Raw genomic sequence first — 15,878 nt, forward strand, 5'->3', positions numbered from 1 at the left:
CTACGGTAATGAGGCTTCTAATTGCTTGTCTTGTGGGATGCTAGATTGAAGTGAGCTAATTAGTCTCAAGTGTTTTGGCTTCTTGGAGCTGACATGTCTCTAAAAGGTCTGGTAATGGCAGCTTGATGGCTTGGAGCTTATAGTGCTCTTGTGTGCTCTCCCTCCCCCCCCCCCCGGCTACAGGGGAAACTGAGGCAGGACTAGAGGTGGTCCGTAATCTATTGCGTTGAGAGGCTGAGATTGGTATTTCTGACGCTCAGAAAAGATCATGACAGTTATTCTTGCTCATTGGGTAACCTTTGGCCAATCACTGTCTTGCCCACTTTAGCCTGTCTCACATGGTTGGTATGAAGTTAAAAGAGGGGAGGAGGAAAATGCACACTGCTTTGAACTCCCTGAAGAAAGAACAGGTTGCACAGACCAAAAAAGCAAAATAAAATGGTCAGTTATACTGTACACTCTCCCATGGGTGTCCCCATGGAATGTTTAAATCAAGGTTCCTGCATACAGTATGAAAAATACTCTATCCCAAACATGGAAGAGATTGTCTTCTTGCTGAAGCAGCTGTTTATGTTGTTGCCCAGATCAGAGCCAGAGAACCCAGCCGCGAATGCTGCACCCTGGCAGCATTATCTTTGAGTTTCTCTGGCAACTGGGGTAACGAAGATTTTGCTTTGTAACCGAGCCTGCAAGGCAGTGCAAGAAAGAATTCCTGAAGCTGAGTCTCATGGAGGTGTGTGGAGAGATTACAGCCTTTTCTGCTAAATTCTCTCAAGAGACGCAGACAGAATGTCTGGCCCGATCTTTTTGAGAGGTCAAAGAGAACCAGAAGACAAGTGCTGTGCCATCTTACCATATTTTACACCTGATCTTTCTGGCTCCTGGAAATTATCCACGAGTCTTCCTGCCTTTCAGGGGACGGGAACTAATAGACCTCTCCCCACCCAGCCCTGAGCAAATATTTCTGGGCATTTCCAGACGTGCTCCTTGTAGCACCGCCCAATCACTGCTTTTCTGCTTAGAGTCGCAACCTGTTATTTTGTATTGTGTTGCTGCTTTCACACCAGCATGTTTTTGTGCACTTTCATCGTGCTAAGTCTCATCCACACTTCTGGGAGGTTCATAGTACAGAATAGTGTGATTGATTCTCTCCCTTTTACCACTCCTGTTTCTGTTGTATCTGGGCATAAATAGGTCAAAATAGCTCAAAACCACATCTGTTTTTTGTTTTTTTTAATGAAGCAGCAGTGCTAACGCTCCACATGTGCATCCGTTACACTTCTGTACCTCTGATCTTTAAAAAGTCAGTGCTAATACATGTAGCCATTTAAGGACAGAGAAAATACTGATGGACAACAAAGGCATGACATCACTGTTTGAACCCCCTACACAAAAAGAGTGAACAAACTTTGACAATCCCAGACTAAACACTCCATTTAGAAGTGGATTTAGGCTAGTCCTGGGCTGCTCAACTTTGGCCCTCATGCAGATGTTGGCCCACAACTCTCATAATCCCTGGCTGTTGGCCATTATGGCTTGGGATTATGGGAATTGTAGTCCAAAAACAATGGGTGGGGGGAGTTGAGCAGGCCTTGTCTAGTCCAATGCTAGCCCTTGTGTTTTGTATAAATACATCATATGATATTATGACAAACAAATTATTGATTTATGGCTGGTGGTCCATAATAACAGTAGATACAGCCTTCCCCAGCCTCTTCAGGCAGGGTGCTATCTGGGGATTGTCAACTGCTTAGCCCTTCTCCCTCTTTACAATTTGTTCTGTTCCAACCTTCTTCTGTAAAGTAACTTTTATTCTGACCTGTAACAACCCAGCATTACAAAATGCTGAATAATATCTGCAGTTCATTTTAGGTAAGTGGTGATGTAACCGTGCCATGAACTAAAGGCATTTTACCTGAGCTATTTGTGAGGATAGACTGATTGGCCATTGATGTACAAGCTGGGAAATGGGATAACACAGGTTACCTCATCTTCGTTTTTGATCCTGTATATAGCACACTTTAATGTGCAAAGCCTTTTGAGAACATCATCCCTGTTTGTATCTCTAAAGGACCACATGAAGGGTAAGAGAAAGTGACCACCCAATGTGTTGACGGCTGAGCAGGGGTTTGAGTCCTGCTGTGTCAGACCAAAGGTCCTTTCAGTCCAGCATCCGGCTTCCCACAGTGACTAACCAGATGCCTCTTGGAAGCCCACTAGTAGGACATGAAGGTCCCCTGCTGTTTGCCTCCCCTGCTCCTGCAACTGGTATTCAGAGTCATACTGCCTTGGATTGGAACATGGCGGTTACCTATAGATAGCAATGAGAACGATATGCAACCTCCATGTTCCAGTCCATGGCAGTATGCCTCTGAAACAGCCATTGATAGACTTATGGCATGAATTTCCCTAATTCTCTTTTAAAGCTGTCTAAGCTGGTGGCCATCATTCACATTTTGTGAATTCTACAATTGTGTGTTGTGTGAAGAAGTACTTCCTTTTGCCTTTCCTGAATCTACTGCCAGAAAGCCAATTTTACTGGATGACCTACTGTAGTGAGAAGCGGAGAAATCTCCCAGTGTTAAGATCAACACTCTATACCAGATAAGACAGTGGGCATCTTCACACAACCACTAGAAAATAATTTGGCAGGAACCAGGGATTCCTGGAGAGCGTGCATGCCCAGCACAAGCAGCTCCTTTCATCTGCTTTTCATTTTCTTGTTGTCTGAACCCACCAGTGTACAGGCCTGAGCCTCTCTTCTCTCTGAGAACCTGACATTCATCACCTACACTTGAAGTCGGGTGACAGAGGGAAGTGTGGCTGGGGTACCAGCAATTGGCCAGTTCAGACAACATGAAATGTGCACAACTTGTGACTCACACTGATTGTGCGCACACGCTCACCAGTAACCTGCAATTCCTGCCAACTTACTTTCTGGTGGTCATGAGCAGCACCCTGTATTTTTCCTCTCTATGGTAAGAAGACTTCAGTGATGGATTAAGAGAAAGTTGTGTGTGTTCTTTCCGTTTCTATTGTGGAAGAGTTTAAAGCTCAATACAAAGCTGAAAATTAACCTTTGTAATTGGTGAAGCAAGAAAACACTATTATTTTGTATATGTTGGTTAATGAGCATCTATCATTTATATGGGGGGTTGATGGTTTTTTCCAAAGACAGAATGTATTTAGCTGTCGTCCATTAAAATGGGATTGGCAGAAAGGTGTAGGTGGGCACTAGGACCCCCCTGCCCCTGGTCCCTCCATGCCCAAGACTGCAGCTGGATAGCCCTGGCTGGCATGCTGCTGACCTGCCACTCAAGACAGAGCACCTGTGCATCGCAGAGACAGAGTCAGGGGCTGCCTGCCCCAATTCTTCAGTTGCTCCAGAATCACAGGAGCATTGTATTGGTAGCTATATTTTATATTTTCAAGTGGGTTGCTTTCCTTCTTGGGTTCACTTCCAAAATAGATTAATCTGCTTTTGTGTTTGATTTTGTTCTTTAAGACTGGAAATCTTTAGCCCTAGTCTTTCTTCCTGGGTTGATGAATTGTGATTGCGATTATTTGGCTTGCATTCTTTCTCAAAGTGCCAGAAGGAGCTGGTGTTGGCTGGCATCTTCCTCAGTTTGTGCTAATTTTTCCCTTGTGTTGTGCTTTTGCTTTTCCTCCCCCTTCTGGAACGGCACTGATCGATAGCCGTGCAATATGTTATGATAAACTGTGCATCCATTTCTATCCAGGTTTTGTGTGAGTGTTTCATACTGGAGGAGGGAGGGTCATTTCTTTTCTTTTCGGAGTATATGGAAGGCTTTAACCAGCAGCCTTTCTTTCCATCCTCTCTCCCTGAAGCTAGCCTACACATTGCATGCAAATGTATGTATTTAAATCGCACTGGCTGCTTCTTCTTGGGAAAAGCAGCTTCAGGTCTGAACAATTTTCAGCTGAGAAGTAGTAGGCAGAGGGTACTTCACCCTTCTCACACCCACCACTCCCCCCGCCCCCGTAACTGCATCTGCCTCAGCAGCCTCCCCCCCCCCATTCTAGTCACAGGTTTACAAGAGTAAACACATTCTGCCCCCCAGTGGTGGAGGGAGCTGCAGCCGAAAAGCAGGAAGCAGCAGAGGGGCTGAGCGTTCCCCTCCCTGAGTCACTTCTCTGCTTAAGATTGTCCTTTCCTCCCTCCTGGCTGCTTTTCCTGAGCAGAAACAGCCAATGGGATTAAATACTTGCTTGTAGGAATATTGTCAATATTGCTTGTAGGTCAATTGCTTAGTTTGCTGGGAAAGCTGGGGTTGAAGTCTTCTTCAGAAGCTTCTTTAGTGCTATTTCTCCTGATTTGTAGGGGTTTGGATAGGTGAGGAATGACTGTGTGCGTGTGTGTGTGTGTGTGTAGAATTTCAATTCCTAAGAAGTGTTGCTTTCATGGTAATTGAGGACATGTTTGGATAAATACATGTAATGTTTAGAAAGCCTCAGCTGCTACCTGAAGGGTGTGCGTGCACATCTGTGTGGTTATCTGTCCCTCCAGTCCTAGCTTTCAGTCACATTCTCTTCTCCATACACTCTTTTGCCCCTCACTTGAAAGGTGGGCTTGCATAATCTTTATTTACATGGGAAATCTCACCCTAAGGTAAGAAGTAATTCCTCTATTTACTTGTTCTTGTGAACTGGCTTCTATATGGCAAAGGAGAGAGACAAACTCAGCAAAGGCAGGCTTCAGTGGGGGTGGGGAATGCATATCTTGCATCTCTTTTTCACTGCAGGCAATGCAGGCTCTTTTTCCCCACCTTGTGGTGAGATATCCCTGTTTTTTAAAAAGTGTGCCGCCACCATGCATGAATGGATGTAGGATTTGAGCTAGCGCTCTTTTGGACAGTGATATATTCCAACTTGAGCACAAATTACAATAAAACAAGGAATCTACATCACACACAAGGACATCGCGTAATCTTCTTAGCACCATCAGCTGGCAATCTGCGGCAATCCATGAATAAACTGTGCCTTTCAAACTCCCCCCCCCCAACTTGGGTGGGGAGAGTTAATTCGTGGGTTGCCACAGATGGCACTTATTTTATATATCTCCGTAATTTGCACTGAAGTTGGAATGTAGCATTGGCTGACATGATGCACAGTGATATAGCACCACTGCAGGGTGCCAGGGCTGCTGCAGACCCATAACGCATGGGAATGGGTCTGCAGTGGGTACAGTGGCACTGCAAACCACCTTGGGGATGCTGTGGATTTCTAAGGCAGTGCTGATTCTGCACAGTTGTACTGACTGTGCAACTGCTCTTTCTCTGCAGTGCCAGCACTGCTTTACGGGTCTGCAGCAGCCCTGACATGGATCGCAGTATGATCCCATACCGTTGCACATCATGTTGGCCACTATCTGGAAGAGCCCTTAGTATCCTTGTCTTTTTTTACTGGCATTGCTCAGATGATGGAGGGGATGTCTATGCAATGTTTGTGGAGCAAGGAGGACATCCTAGGGTCCCGATTAGGCCATTGTGTATACTGTCCCAGGCTGCTGTCAATGCAAAGGTCGATGTTACTGCTATGGTATTTGATGGAATCTCTCTCCCCACAGGTGAGGGAGCCACCTGTCACCTCCAGCCCAGTCCAAGGACTATGCTCACAGCTCCCTGCCCCTCTCAGCCATGGAGACTCCCATGTTCAACACCGTCCTGGAGACGACAGACGGGGTGACCCCTGACCCCAGATGGACTCTGCCCTACCCACTGGGCTTCCAGGTCTCATTGACAGGCTTCCTCATGTTGGAAATCGTGCTGGGAGTCAGCAGCAACCTGACAGTCCTGGTACTCTATTGCCTGCAGGCTGGATTGGTTGACTCAGTCAGCAACATGGTGACCATGAACTTGCACGTGTTGGACGTGCTCATTTGCGTGGTGTGTGCACCACTTACCATGGTGGTGGTGCTGGTGCCCCCAGATCGTGCTGCCACCCTGCTTTGCTGCTTCCACGAGGCTTGCATCACCTTTAGCAGTGTGGCAACTGCCACCAACGTGCTGGTGATCAGCCTGGACCGCTACGACATCTCTGTGCGGCCGGCACAGCGCGTGCTGACACCGGGCCGTGCCATCCTGCTCCTGACTGGCGTCTGGGTGCTTTCCCTGGCTGTTTTCTTTGTGCCCTTCCTGGAGGGCGAGTTTGGTCATGCTAGCATATGGCAAAACCGCACGGTGCTTTGCGTTGGCCCGGAGGAATTCCATGCTGAGCTCGGCACCTCCTATCACTTGGCCATCCAGATCCCCACTTTCTTTGCTGCGGTGGCCGTCATGCTGGTGACCTATGCCAAGATCCTGCAAGCTCTCAACATCAGCATTGGCAGCACCTTCAAGCGCAGCCAGCGCCGCAAGACCAAGAAGAGAAAGCGGCGGAAATCGGCAGAGCCCAGCAGCAGCGCTCTCAGCGGAGGGGAAGCCAAGCGGCTCTCTCAGCCAGTGCCCGCGCTCCCTACGCCGCCACCCATGGGGGTGCAGGCCTCGGTCTCTGTGATCATTGCACTGCGGCGGGCAGTGAAGCGTCACCGTGACCGGAGGAAGCGCCAGCGGCGAGTCTTCCGCATGTCCCTGCTCATTATCTCCACCTTCCTGTTGTGCTGGGCCCCACTGTCCATTGCCAACCTGCTCATCCTGTCTCTTGGGCCCAGCCCCTTGCTGGGTAAGCTGCGTGTTTGCTTCCTGGCCATGGCTTACGGCACCACCATCTTCCACCCTCTCCTCTATGCTTTCACCCGCCAGAAGCTGCGCAACGTACTCCGCAGCAAGTTGAAGAAGCGGGTGGTGTCGGCACTGCAGGTGGACCCCGCACCTGGCGGCACAGTCATCCATAACTCCTGGGTGGAGCCACCGCGCAAAAGCTGCAAGGGACGGCCACGGGGTAGCGATGGGGCCGAACACTGCCTGACCGAGGCCACTAAGGAGTGAGGCGCAGATGTAGAGCCCTCAAAATGTCCGGGAGAGTTTGGGTGTGTGTAGGAATCCACTGCCTCACCCAAGCTGGTGAATGGTGGGTGCCAAACACTGAAACCTCTGAAGCATGAGGGGCAGGCACCGAGCCTCCCTCAAAAACGCCAGAAACTACAAAAATGGTGCTAACCCCTCAGTTGAAGCCACCAAGGAGAGAAGTGGGGGTGAGCAATGTCTTTCCACGAAGCGAGGGCCAGCCATCAACACCTCACTGAGACCGCAACAGTTTCAGTGTCGGAGGTGATGCTGATCCCTCACAAGGCCCTCCCTGCCCCACCCGCCACCAAAGCATAAGGCCCTCCTGTAGCCCATGCTAAAACCACTCGACTGAGGTGAAAGGTGAAGGCTCAGAGAGTTTCCCACCCATGGTGTGGACCAGTTCGCCTTGCAAAGGCCCACAAGTGTTACTACAACTATTTAATGTTTCGTATCGTGCCAACAATATGTTTGGCATTGATGAGCTCCCTACATATAGGGCCATTGAGCCCCTACTGTATAAGCCAGTGGGCACCCCAGGGGTCTAATCAGTTCTACAGCCCCTTTTTATTGTTGGCTAAGTACAGGATGGCTGGAACCAGCTCTGCTTGCAGAAGGAGGGAGAGGAGGTCTAGAAAACTCCTGTGAGGGAGAAACACAAGCTTTGGCAAAGGCTGGGACCAGCATGAGCCTCACTATCATGCTGTGCTTCGTCTCCAGACCCCCGTGGATTTGGCAAGCTGTGTGTTGCTCTGTTCCAGCACGTCAGGTCCAAGCCATCTCCACACTTGCTAAGGCCTTTCCAAACTGCAGGCGTAGTTCTCCCACTTGCCTCTTCCAGTGACTGATGCCTGGAGGATGTAAATCTCTGCCGAGGCTTATGCTAGGCTCTGTACTCATGTCCCACTTGCATATGGGAACTAGTTTCCTGACCCCTTCATCAAAGAGCCTTGGTGCCACAGACACGTGTTTTCCATCTCTCCTTTGCTGGCGTCATTTGTGGCCACTGGCTCCCAGCGTCGGATGCTGGGTTCAGCTGATCTGCCAGATCCAAGGGTCCACTACTGGGCCACTGCTTCCTCAGAGAAACAGGGTCCATCACTGTAGCAGTGCCCCACAGCAGCTCTTTCTATCAATCTCTCTGGTCCAAAGTTGGACGCCTCTAGGCCCTGGCCTCCTAGGTTCCTAAGCAAGTTGCCCTGGAAAGAGAAGTGGCTCTCTTCCCCACCCACCTGCCACAACAGACTTCCACTGGCAGAAGAACAGGATTGGGACCCTTTCACACTGTATCTCTAGAGAAGAAGAGCCATCCCTGCCACTGGGGGAGAGGGTGAGCGAAATGGAGGGTGCCAGGGCTTGAGATTGGCCAATATGGGGCTGGGGGGCCTCCTAGCGAAAGGACTTGACCATGCGCTTTCTGTGTTTGGGCTTGCATAGACGAGGAGCTGGGCCAAGACCAACAAGACAGAAGGAAATGAGCGAGGCCTGGAGCTTCATATCACTCCTTACGAGGGATTCCTGCAGAGCACAGCTGTGATCTGCATGGCTCCCAAGGACCAGTCCAGTCCATCCTCTGATCAGAGGGAATGTACAGGTTGCCCTTCACGTTGCCCAGCCAGGGCTCCCACAAACACCCACGAATGTTCAGGCACTTGCAAAAGTCCCAGCACTGCCAGGGAGCCTGAGGTTCCACCAGCCACTCCACCAGCCACTCCATCTTGAAGAGATCATTCCCTTGCTGTAATGAAACTGAAGGCAGCATGAGGGAAGGGGAAGGGAGGAAGGCACTTGACATTTGCATACCAGCTGCAGATATGCTCTCTTACTGCTTCCCGGCACCCTGCAAATGGTGGAATATCTGAAGCTGCCACATTCTAAGTCAGTATTGTCAGTGCTGACTGGCAGTGGCTCTCTAGGGTTTTAGACAGGGGTCTTTCCCAGCCCTTCCTGGAGACGCCAGAGCTTGAACCTGGGACCTACTGCATGCCAAGTATGTGCTCTATCACTAGCAAAGTAGAAACATAGGATGCTGCCTCATACCATGTCAGATCATTGGTCCATCTAGCTCAATATTGTCTGCACTGACTGACTGGCAGCAGCTCTCCAAGGTTTCGGGCCAGAGTCTCTCTCAGCCCTACCTGGAGATGCTGGGGATTGAACCTGGGGCCTTCTGCATGCAAAGTGGATACTCTGCCCCTGAGCTGCAGCCCCATTCCCTGAGCTGTGGCCCTTCCCAAATAGCATAGTTGCCCAAGTGTCAAGTTCCCAGCTCCTTAGAATGAACCCCAGACTCGCCTGGCTCTTCAGCAACTCTGTGGTGGAAGAAGCATGAAAGTGATGGTAGGAGAGGTCTTCAAAGAGGCCAGCAAACTGCTGTGCCCTGGTGGGTGGGCAGTAGCTCAGTGCCAACCCCTTTCTTTGGGCTTCCTAAAACCTGGGGTTGGAGCTGCCCTCTGCATGGACATACCACTGTACACACAGAGGCCTACAGAGATTCACAGACACCGGCCCTATTTCTGCCTAGTCCTAACAGTTCAGCATTCTCCATCCACACGAAACTCACACATAGGTGTTCAACAAAAGACTTAATATGTCTTCCTTCTCCATTCCATGTGGCAAAAAAAATAATTAAAAAAATAATAATGAGCTGGCTGAAATAAATAATGGTGCCCAGCCTATAGAAGTGCCTGGATTCCTTCTGTCAGCAGCTGAAGAAGATCACATGGCTCTCTCCTCTCTGTGTATTTGTGTACTCTAGTCATAGGTGTCATATGCTGGAAGCTGTAATGTGGCCCACAGTTGAAGGTAATAAAGAGCTGGTGAGTTAAGTGTGAAATGTGTCAGAAACAGTGGGATTCCCAGAGGAATGGACCAGTTGATATCACATGAACAACCTGCTGTCTCTTTAGATAAAAGTTGGAATTCACAGGTTTATCCTGGCAAGACATGATCATCGGGGAGATAATAGGTTGCTTTCATAATTTCCCTGGGGTGGTCACACTGGAAGATAGCAGCAGAAACAATTATCAAACACCTCACATCCATTTTTGCTCATTCCACCCCCACCACTGATGCATCAAAGCTTTTCTGAGCACACCCTCCTGACTAGACCATCTACAAAGAGCATGTGATGATGAGGCAATTTGTGGGACCTGTCCCCACTCCACCCCATTATAGAACTCCTTTTCCCCTGGGGACCAGTGACCTGAGAAGCCTCTCAGAAGTGTGGTACGCCTGTTTAATCTAGCCCAGATGAAGATTTATATTTATATTGATGTTTTTCTATCTGATAGATTTCCATTCCCCCTGCCCCCCACCCCCCGGCAGCCATATGGTCTTCATTTAAAACTTTACTATTTGCCTCAAGCCCTGCTGAAGAGACAGGCTGAAATAGCCGTAAATTAATTATGAGTTCTCCAAAAGAGCGATATGTGACAGTGGGGCCATGGTTTATAAAGAAGAAATTACTAGTCTTTGCAAAGTTAAGGCTTTTTAAAAATATGATCTAATGTCAGAGCTCAGGTGTACACATGCAAAAAAATTAGCTTAATGTGTGGTGAGAATAGTGTTGTTTGTTTTAAAAATATAACGTGGGAGAAGATCCCTGTTTGGCACTTCTTAATTATAGAGTCACTCCTTTAGAGCGTGGGAAGACACCTGCCAACTCCTTTACAACAGGTGCATAAAATATAAATACAGAAATGCTGGATATAGGGCTGCGGCAGAAGAGTCAGCACAGAAAAGACTGCACCTGAGACAGGGGCAGAGGGGACGATAGAAGATAAGGAAAAACACAACCACAGAAAAAACAAATGGCTTCCCATTACTGTAAACTGGGTGTGAACGTGCCGTGCTGGATGTTGCCCATCACAGCAAACCATGACCAAAGAAGAACTGACTTGCTCATTATAGACACTGATGGAGGATTTGGTAGAAGAAAAATAGAAGAGTCGGCTGTCAAAACACCGACTGTCTCCCACAAAGGCAAGTGGTGTGAAGCACAATGGGGTTTTTTTGCATCATTTTCACACAGTGAACATGTTCCCTGCGTGGGCTTCCACCTAGTGAGATCTCAGCTTTGCTTTCAGTGGATTACCAAGGTGTGGTAAAACTCAGATCTCATGAGGAGAGGGAAATGTATCTTGACCATCAAGCCAAGTGCACTGTCTGTTACCTTTATCAGTTAGTGATGAGTGCTTGTTCTGAACTAGTCTCCTTCAAAGGAAGATGTGACAATGAACAGCCCATTCCCCCATCCTCCTGGAGCAAATCTGTTTTTCTGAAATTGGGTGATAGTATTTATCTTATCTAAGTGAGAAGAAGGGGTGGGAAGCAAACAAAAAAAACCCAAAACAAAACACCACATAATGCCAATGGTGGATTTCCCTCCAGCTCAATAACAGCCTGGATATAACCTCCCCACGAAGACTGCTTTCATACAAAATTATTAATGGTTCTTGTTTATTATATATGAACCTGCTTGATAGGAAAGCACATCATTGGTTTAGTACTGTCTTCTCTGACTGGCAAAAGCTCTCTGATGTCTCAGGCGGAGATCTCTCCCAAGGTTAGCTACTTGGAATCCTTTAACTCAGGGCTGCACAGCCTCAGACCTTCAGATGTTGTGTTTGGACTACAACATCAGCCCCAGTGACAGTGGCCAATAGTCAGGGAATGGGGTAGTCCTGCTTTAAGTGGAAATTCCAGGGGTTGAACCTGGGACCTCGTGCATGCAAAGCGTGTGCTCTGTGACTGAGCTGTGCATTTGCCACAAGCCATGGGAGGAGATACTTACTATATTGAGATCATTCACCCAACCCCAAACAGGTGTCCTACCCAGATTTGGGAGCTGTGTATGCTCCAAATTTTTGTTTGTGTGGGTGCAAACAACTACATAGGAGAGAGAAGTGACTGTGTGGAAGCAAGGTAAGAGAAAAAGCTGGGTAGGACAGCTTTTCCTCCTACTGTGGCCAAATGCTGGGTAGGACAGTGCTGTCCTACCCAGCTCTTCCTCCTACCTAGTAGTTTGCACTCACACAACTGAAAATTGGGAGCACACACAGCTCCCAAATCTGGGTCGGACACTTATCCTACCCACTTTTCAGTTGTGTGAATGACCTCTTTGTGTTATTTTGAAAGCTTTAAGCCTGCCTCTGCAAGCTTATCTGGATATCTATGGACCATCTCTCTAAGATTATGTCACTTCAAGGGTCCCAGTTCTCCAGAATTAGAACTGTGTATGCACACCAGCACAGAGCTGCAGAACAGTTTTATGTTGGCCGCTTGCTGAAGTGTGTCCAGTCTATCTGGCCTTCAGGATGCCCCATGATCTGCATCACAGACCAAGGTGGCGGCTATATGGCCCTCTACTGGTGCTCAGTTGCTCTGTACCGTGCGGTTTCTGGTTGAAGATGCATGAGGTTTGCCTTGACGCTTCCTCTTGCTGCTTGTCATTTCAGAGCTTTGGCTCCAAGAAATGCAGGCAACAGACCAGGTGTCCTTGATTTGGCTGCAAGCTTAAAGAAATGTATTTGAAATTATGGCCATAGCCTTGCTTTACAATGTCAGCAGAGGTTAATTTATGCATTGAAAAAACAGAGAAGGTCTAATGCATTTTTAGAGGCAGAAATACTTTAGATCAACTCATTTCCTAGCGACATCTCACAGGCTCGCTTCTCTGTGCTGTGATGAGTCTTTCCCTGGTAAATTTTTCATGAGCCTTGATAGGATGGTACAAATCAAGGGTATGCGTCACACAGTTGTTTTTTGTTTTTTTAATTCCAACCATGTTTGATCCTTTAAGAGTTGCTTGTGGCTGATTTAATTTCATGCTCCCAGCAGTAGCCAATTTCCCTGATACATCAGACATCTACCCAGCCCTCCTTGTCCTGTGGAGTATTCCTGACTTGTAGATTCGGTGTTACTTTGCTGTCACCAGCCCCATTGTAATTGTCAGCATTTATTACAATTGTCTTCGGCATTGATGGTGGTGTACCAGTGTGGCATTATCCAGCTCAAATTGAGTATTCATGGAAATGTTTGGCTTTCTTGCCACAACTTCAGTATTCTTAGTCTGCTCCACCACTTCAGTGTTACTCCATTTGCTGCTGATGTCAAACACACCTCACTCTCTGTCTCAGTGAATGCAGTTCCTATTAGGCACTGTGCTACCTGTACAGAGTGTCAGGATTTCATTCTGATGCTGCAGTGAATCATGTCACATTTAATTTACATTCTCCTGCAACACAGTTCCTGAATTCCCATAAGCCCTCAGCTATGCAACTCTCCACACCATCCCTCAAGTACCCTGATGCCTGATATCCTTCATAAATGTACTCTGTGCACCTCCATTCCTTTCCAGACAAGAACCAGGTACCAAGAGGCAGCTCCACAGACAACCTCCATGCACTATCCATGGATTTGGTAAACACGGGAGAAAGAGGAGAATCTGCATGTTTGTCACAAACACCACACACTCCTTTCCAGTTCAAGGTTATCCCTTACAGCGGGGGTTCCCAATTTGGGGCCCTCAGATGTTGGAGTACAACTCCATTCATCTCAAGCCACAATGGGATGATGGGAGTTGTACTCCAACAACGTCTGGAGGCTCAAAGCTTAAATTAGCTCCTGCTCTCATGTTTTGCCTTCCAGTTGTAACTGCAGTTGTTGCTGTTGCATTTCCCCTATAGTTAGAGTTGTTTGGATAGAGGAACAGAACCCAGTGTGAGGCAGGGCTCAGTCCTGGAAGATGGAAAATGGCAGCGGGAAAGGGGACCACCTTTGAACTCGTGCACAATGCTTCTTTCTTACCACTGAGTAACTATAGCCGGCCTCCACTCCCATGATGTTAAGGGCCTACTACTTCCAGGTCAGAAAGCAGAGCTTCAGGCCAGGCACATTTATTCTCAGGAATTAATCGTGAAGAAGAAACTACTTTTCTCTGCGGAAGGCCTTAACTTGAAGGTGGGTTCCCATAAACTGAGGCTTTGTAAGGATGATGGTAAAGAGAGCATGAGAAGAGCAGGCCCTTGGTGAGGGAAGACAGACAGTTGCCAGGCAGCTCAACAGAAGCAAGGGCTGTTAGCGACCAAAACTGCCCCACCTTGCCCACCAGGGAAATGGGGAAAGTGCAGGAAGAGGGCAACCAAGATGATCAGGGACCTGGAGCAAGGCTACAGCATCTGGGGCTTTTTAGTTTGGAAAAGAGGCGACTGCAGGGAGTCATGATAGAGGTGTATAAAATTATGCATGGAGTGGAGAGAGGGATTTTTCTCCTTGCCTCGCAGCACTATAACCAGGGGTCATGCCTGCTACTACAAGACCAGCTCTCTTCCCATAGTCTTAGACAAATTCATGGAGGACAGGTCTGTCAATGGCTACTGGTCCAGCGGCTAGAGGCCACCTCCAGCCTCAGAGTCAAAGTGCTCCCAGAGCCAAAATGCCTCCGAATATCAGTTGCAGGGGAGCAGCAGCAGGGGAGAGGGCGTGCCCTCGCCTTTTGCCTGTGGGCTTCTTGGAGGCACCAGGTGGGCCACTGTGGGGAACAGGATGCTGGACTAGGTCTCGAGCCTCATCCAGGGGGGCTGTTCTTAACCCTGGGAGGGATAGTGCCAAACGGGGGTGGTCCAAGACGTGCTACCTGAGGCAAACAACATGATGCCTCCCATCTATGAATGGTTTGCCCCAGCAGGGTAAGGAAGGTTGGTGGCAGCAGCCCGTCATCTGCTGTCCCCTGTGCCCCTCCCCACACCTGAGGAGATTGTCCCTCCCTGCCTCATGGATGGGCTGCCCTTGGTGCCAACCCAACTCATCTCTTTACTTCAAAGCTTCCTAGTCTGAATCAGTAGGTAGGTCCTAAAGCGCAACCAGAGGAGGAAATGGAGGATATTATTAAGGCAGGACTGAGGATGCTGCTCCTGTGGTCCAGAAGTCCAGTGCCAAGAAATGTCCTTTGATTACCCCAAACCTACTAGGTGAGGGTTGTGTAAATTATGGGTATGTTATACCCTAGAGGATTTTATGAAAACGGGGCAATGCATCTGTCGTCTCTGTCTCTGTCCTCAAAACACAGACAACCCTACTCTTGGCACTGGGGTGTGATCTTGGTTACCTAGAGAGAAGAATCTTATGGATGCATTCTGGATGGAAACCTGCAAAAAGACTTCCCGCTTTATGGACCAAGTGACTCTTCCTGTAAATATCTCCTGAACTCTTCCCACTCAAAGTCCAGAACCTCCATCAGTTAGATCAATAATAACAAATAAAAAACTTTTCTGATTTTTGTGGTGTTATTTTAGCAGGCGATGTAGCGTTTGCTTCATGTGGTAAGAGTAAGAAACACCACAGTGCTATGGGATGACCTACTGGATGGAATTAAAAGGTAAAGCCATAAAGATTTCCCCCTTGCATTGCTGATGACTCTCCAGTGTAACTTCTAATTTCAGAACTGGGCCTTGCTTTTCAGAAGATATGGCAACTTTGGTGACTAGATGAAACACAGCTGCCATCTAGTGGTTAATAGAAGAGTCTGCTCCCAAATTGTTCAATTTATTGCAAGCCATAGGCTGATAACACAGGCACCACACACGATATGAATCCGTTTACACATTTCCTGCATATACATCAAATCCCACATTGATTTAGAATATACATTCAGTTTCTTAAAATAATTGTTCACTTCTGCTATGTGTACCACACTGATATTCATGACTGGCTTTCCAGACATAAAAAGATGTTTATGTGTTTTAAACATTTATACCCTGTCTTCCTAGTAGAAATGTTCAAGGTGACAAAATGCCCAAGGTAGGTGTTGGAGCATCACTTGTGAAAATGCATGTTTCGGGGGGGGGGGGAATACTTTTCGTTTTGGAACTCCCTCCCCTTCACCTGCTTAAGCCCAGTGAGGTGACCTAA

The 15,878-nt window shown here is 48.0% G+C and overlaps 1 protein-coding gene across 3 annotated transcripts in view; it reads left to right on the forward strand.

Moving 5' to 3' along the window:
* Positions 1–15,242, forward strand: part of LOC128345048 (G-protein coupled receptor 22-like) — a 73,305-nt gene extending 58,063 nt beyond the window's left edge. For 2 of the 3 annotated variants that reach the window (XM_053296364.1, XM_053296365.1), the window contains exon 2: positions 5,588–15,242. In XM_053296364.1, the coding sequence (XP_053152339.1) occupies positions 5,658–6,947 (1,290 nt within the window). In that variant the 5' untranslated portion in view covers positions 5,588–5,657 and the 3' untranslated portion in view covers positions 6,948–15,242. The remainder of the gene's footprint in view (positions 1–5,587) is intronic. The other variant, XR_008316235.1, reaches the window with a different exon arrangement.
* Positions 15,243–15,878: the final 636 nt, after the last annotated feature.

Source organism: Hemicordylus capensis, chromosome 2, assembly GCF_027244095.1.
Source record: "Hemicordylus capensis ecotype Gifberg chromosome 2, rHemCap1.1.pri, whole genome shotgun sequence".
Taxonomy (NCBI): Eukaryota; Metazoa; Chordata; class Lepidosauria; order Squamata; family Cordylidae; genus Hemicordylus; species Hemicordylus capensis.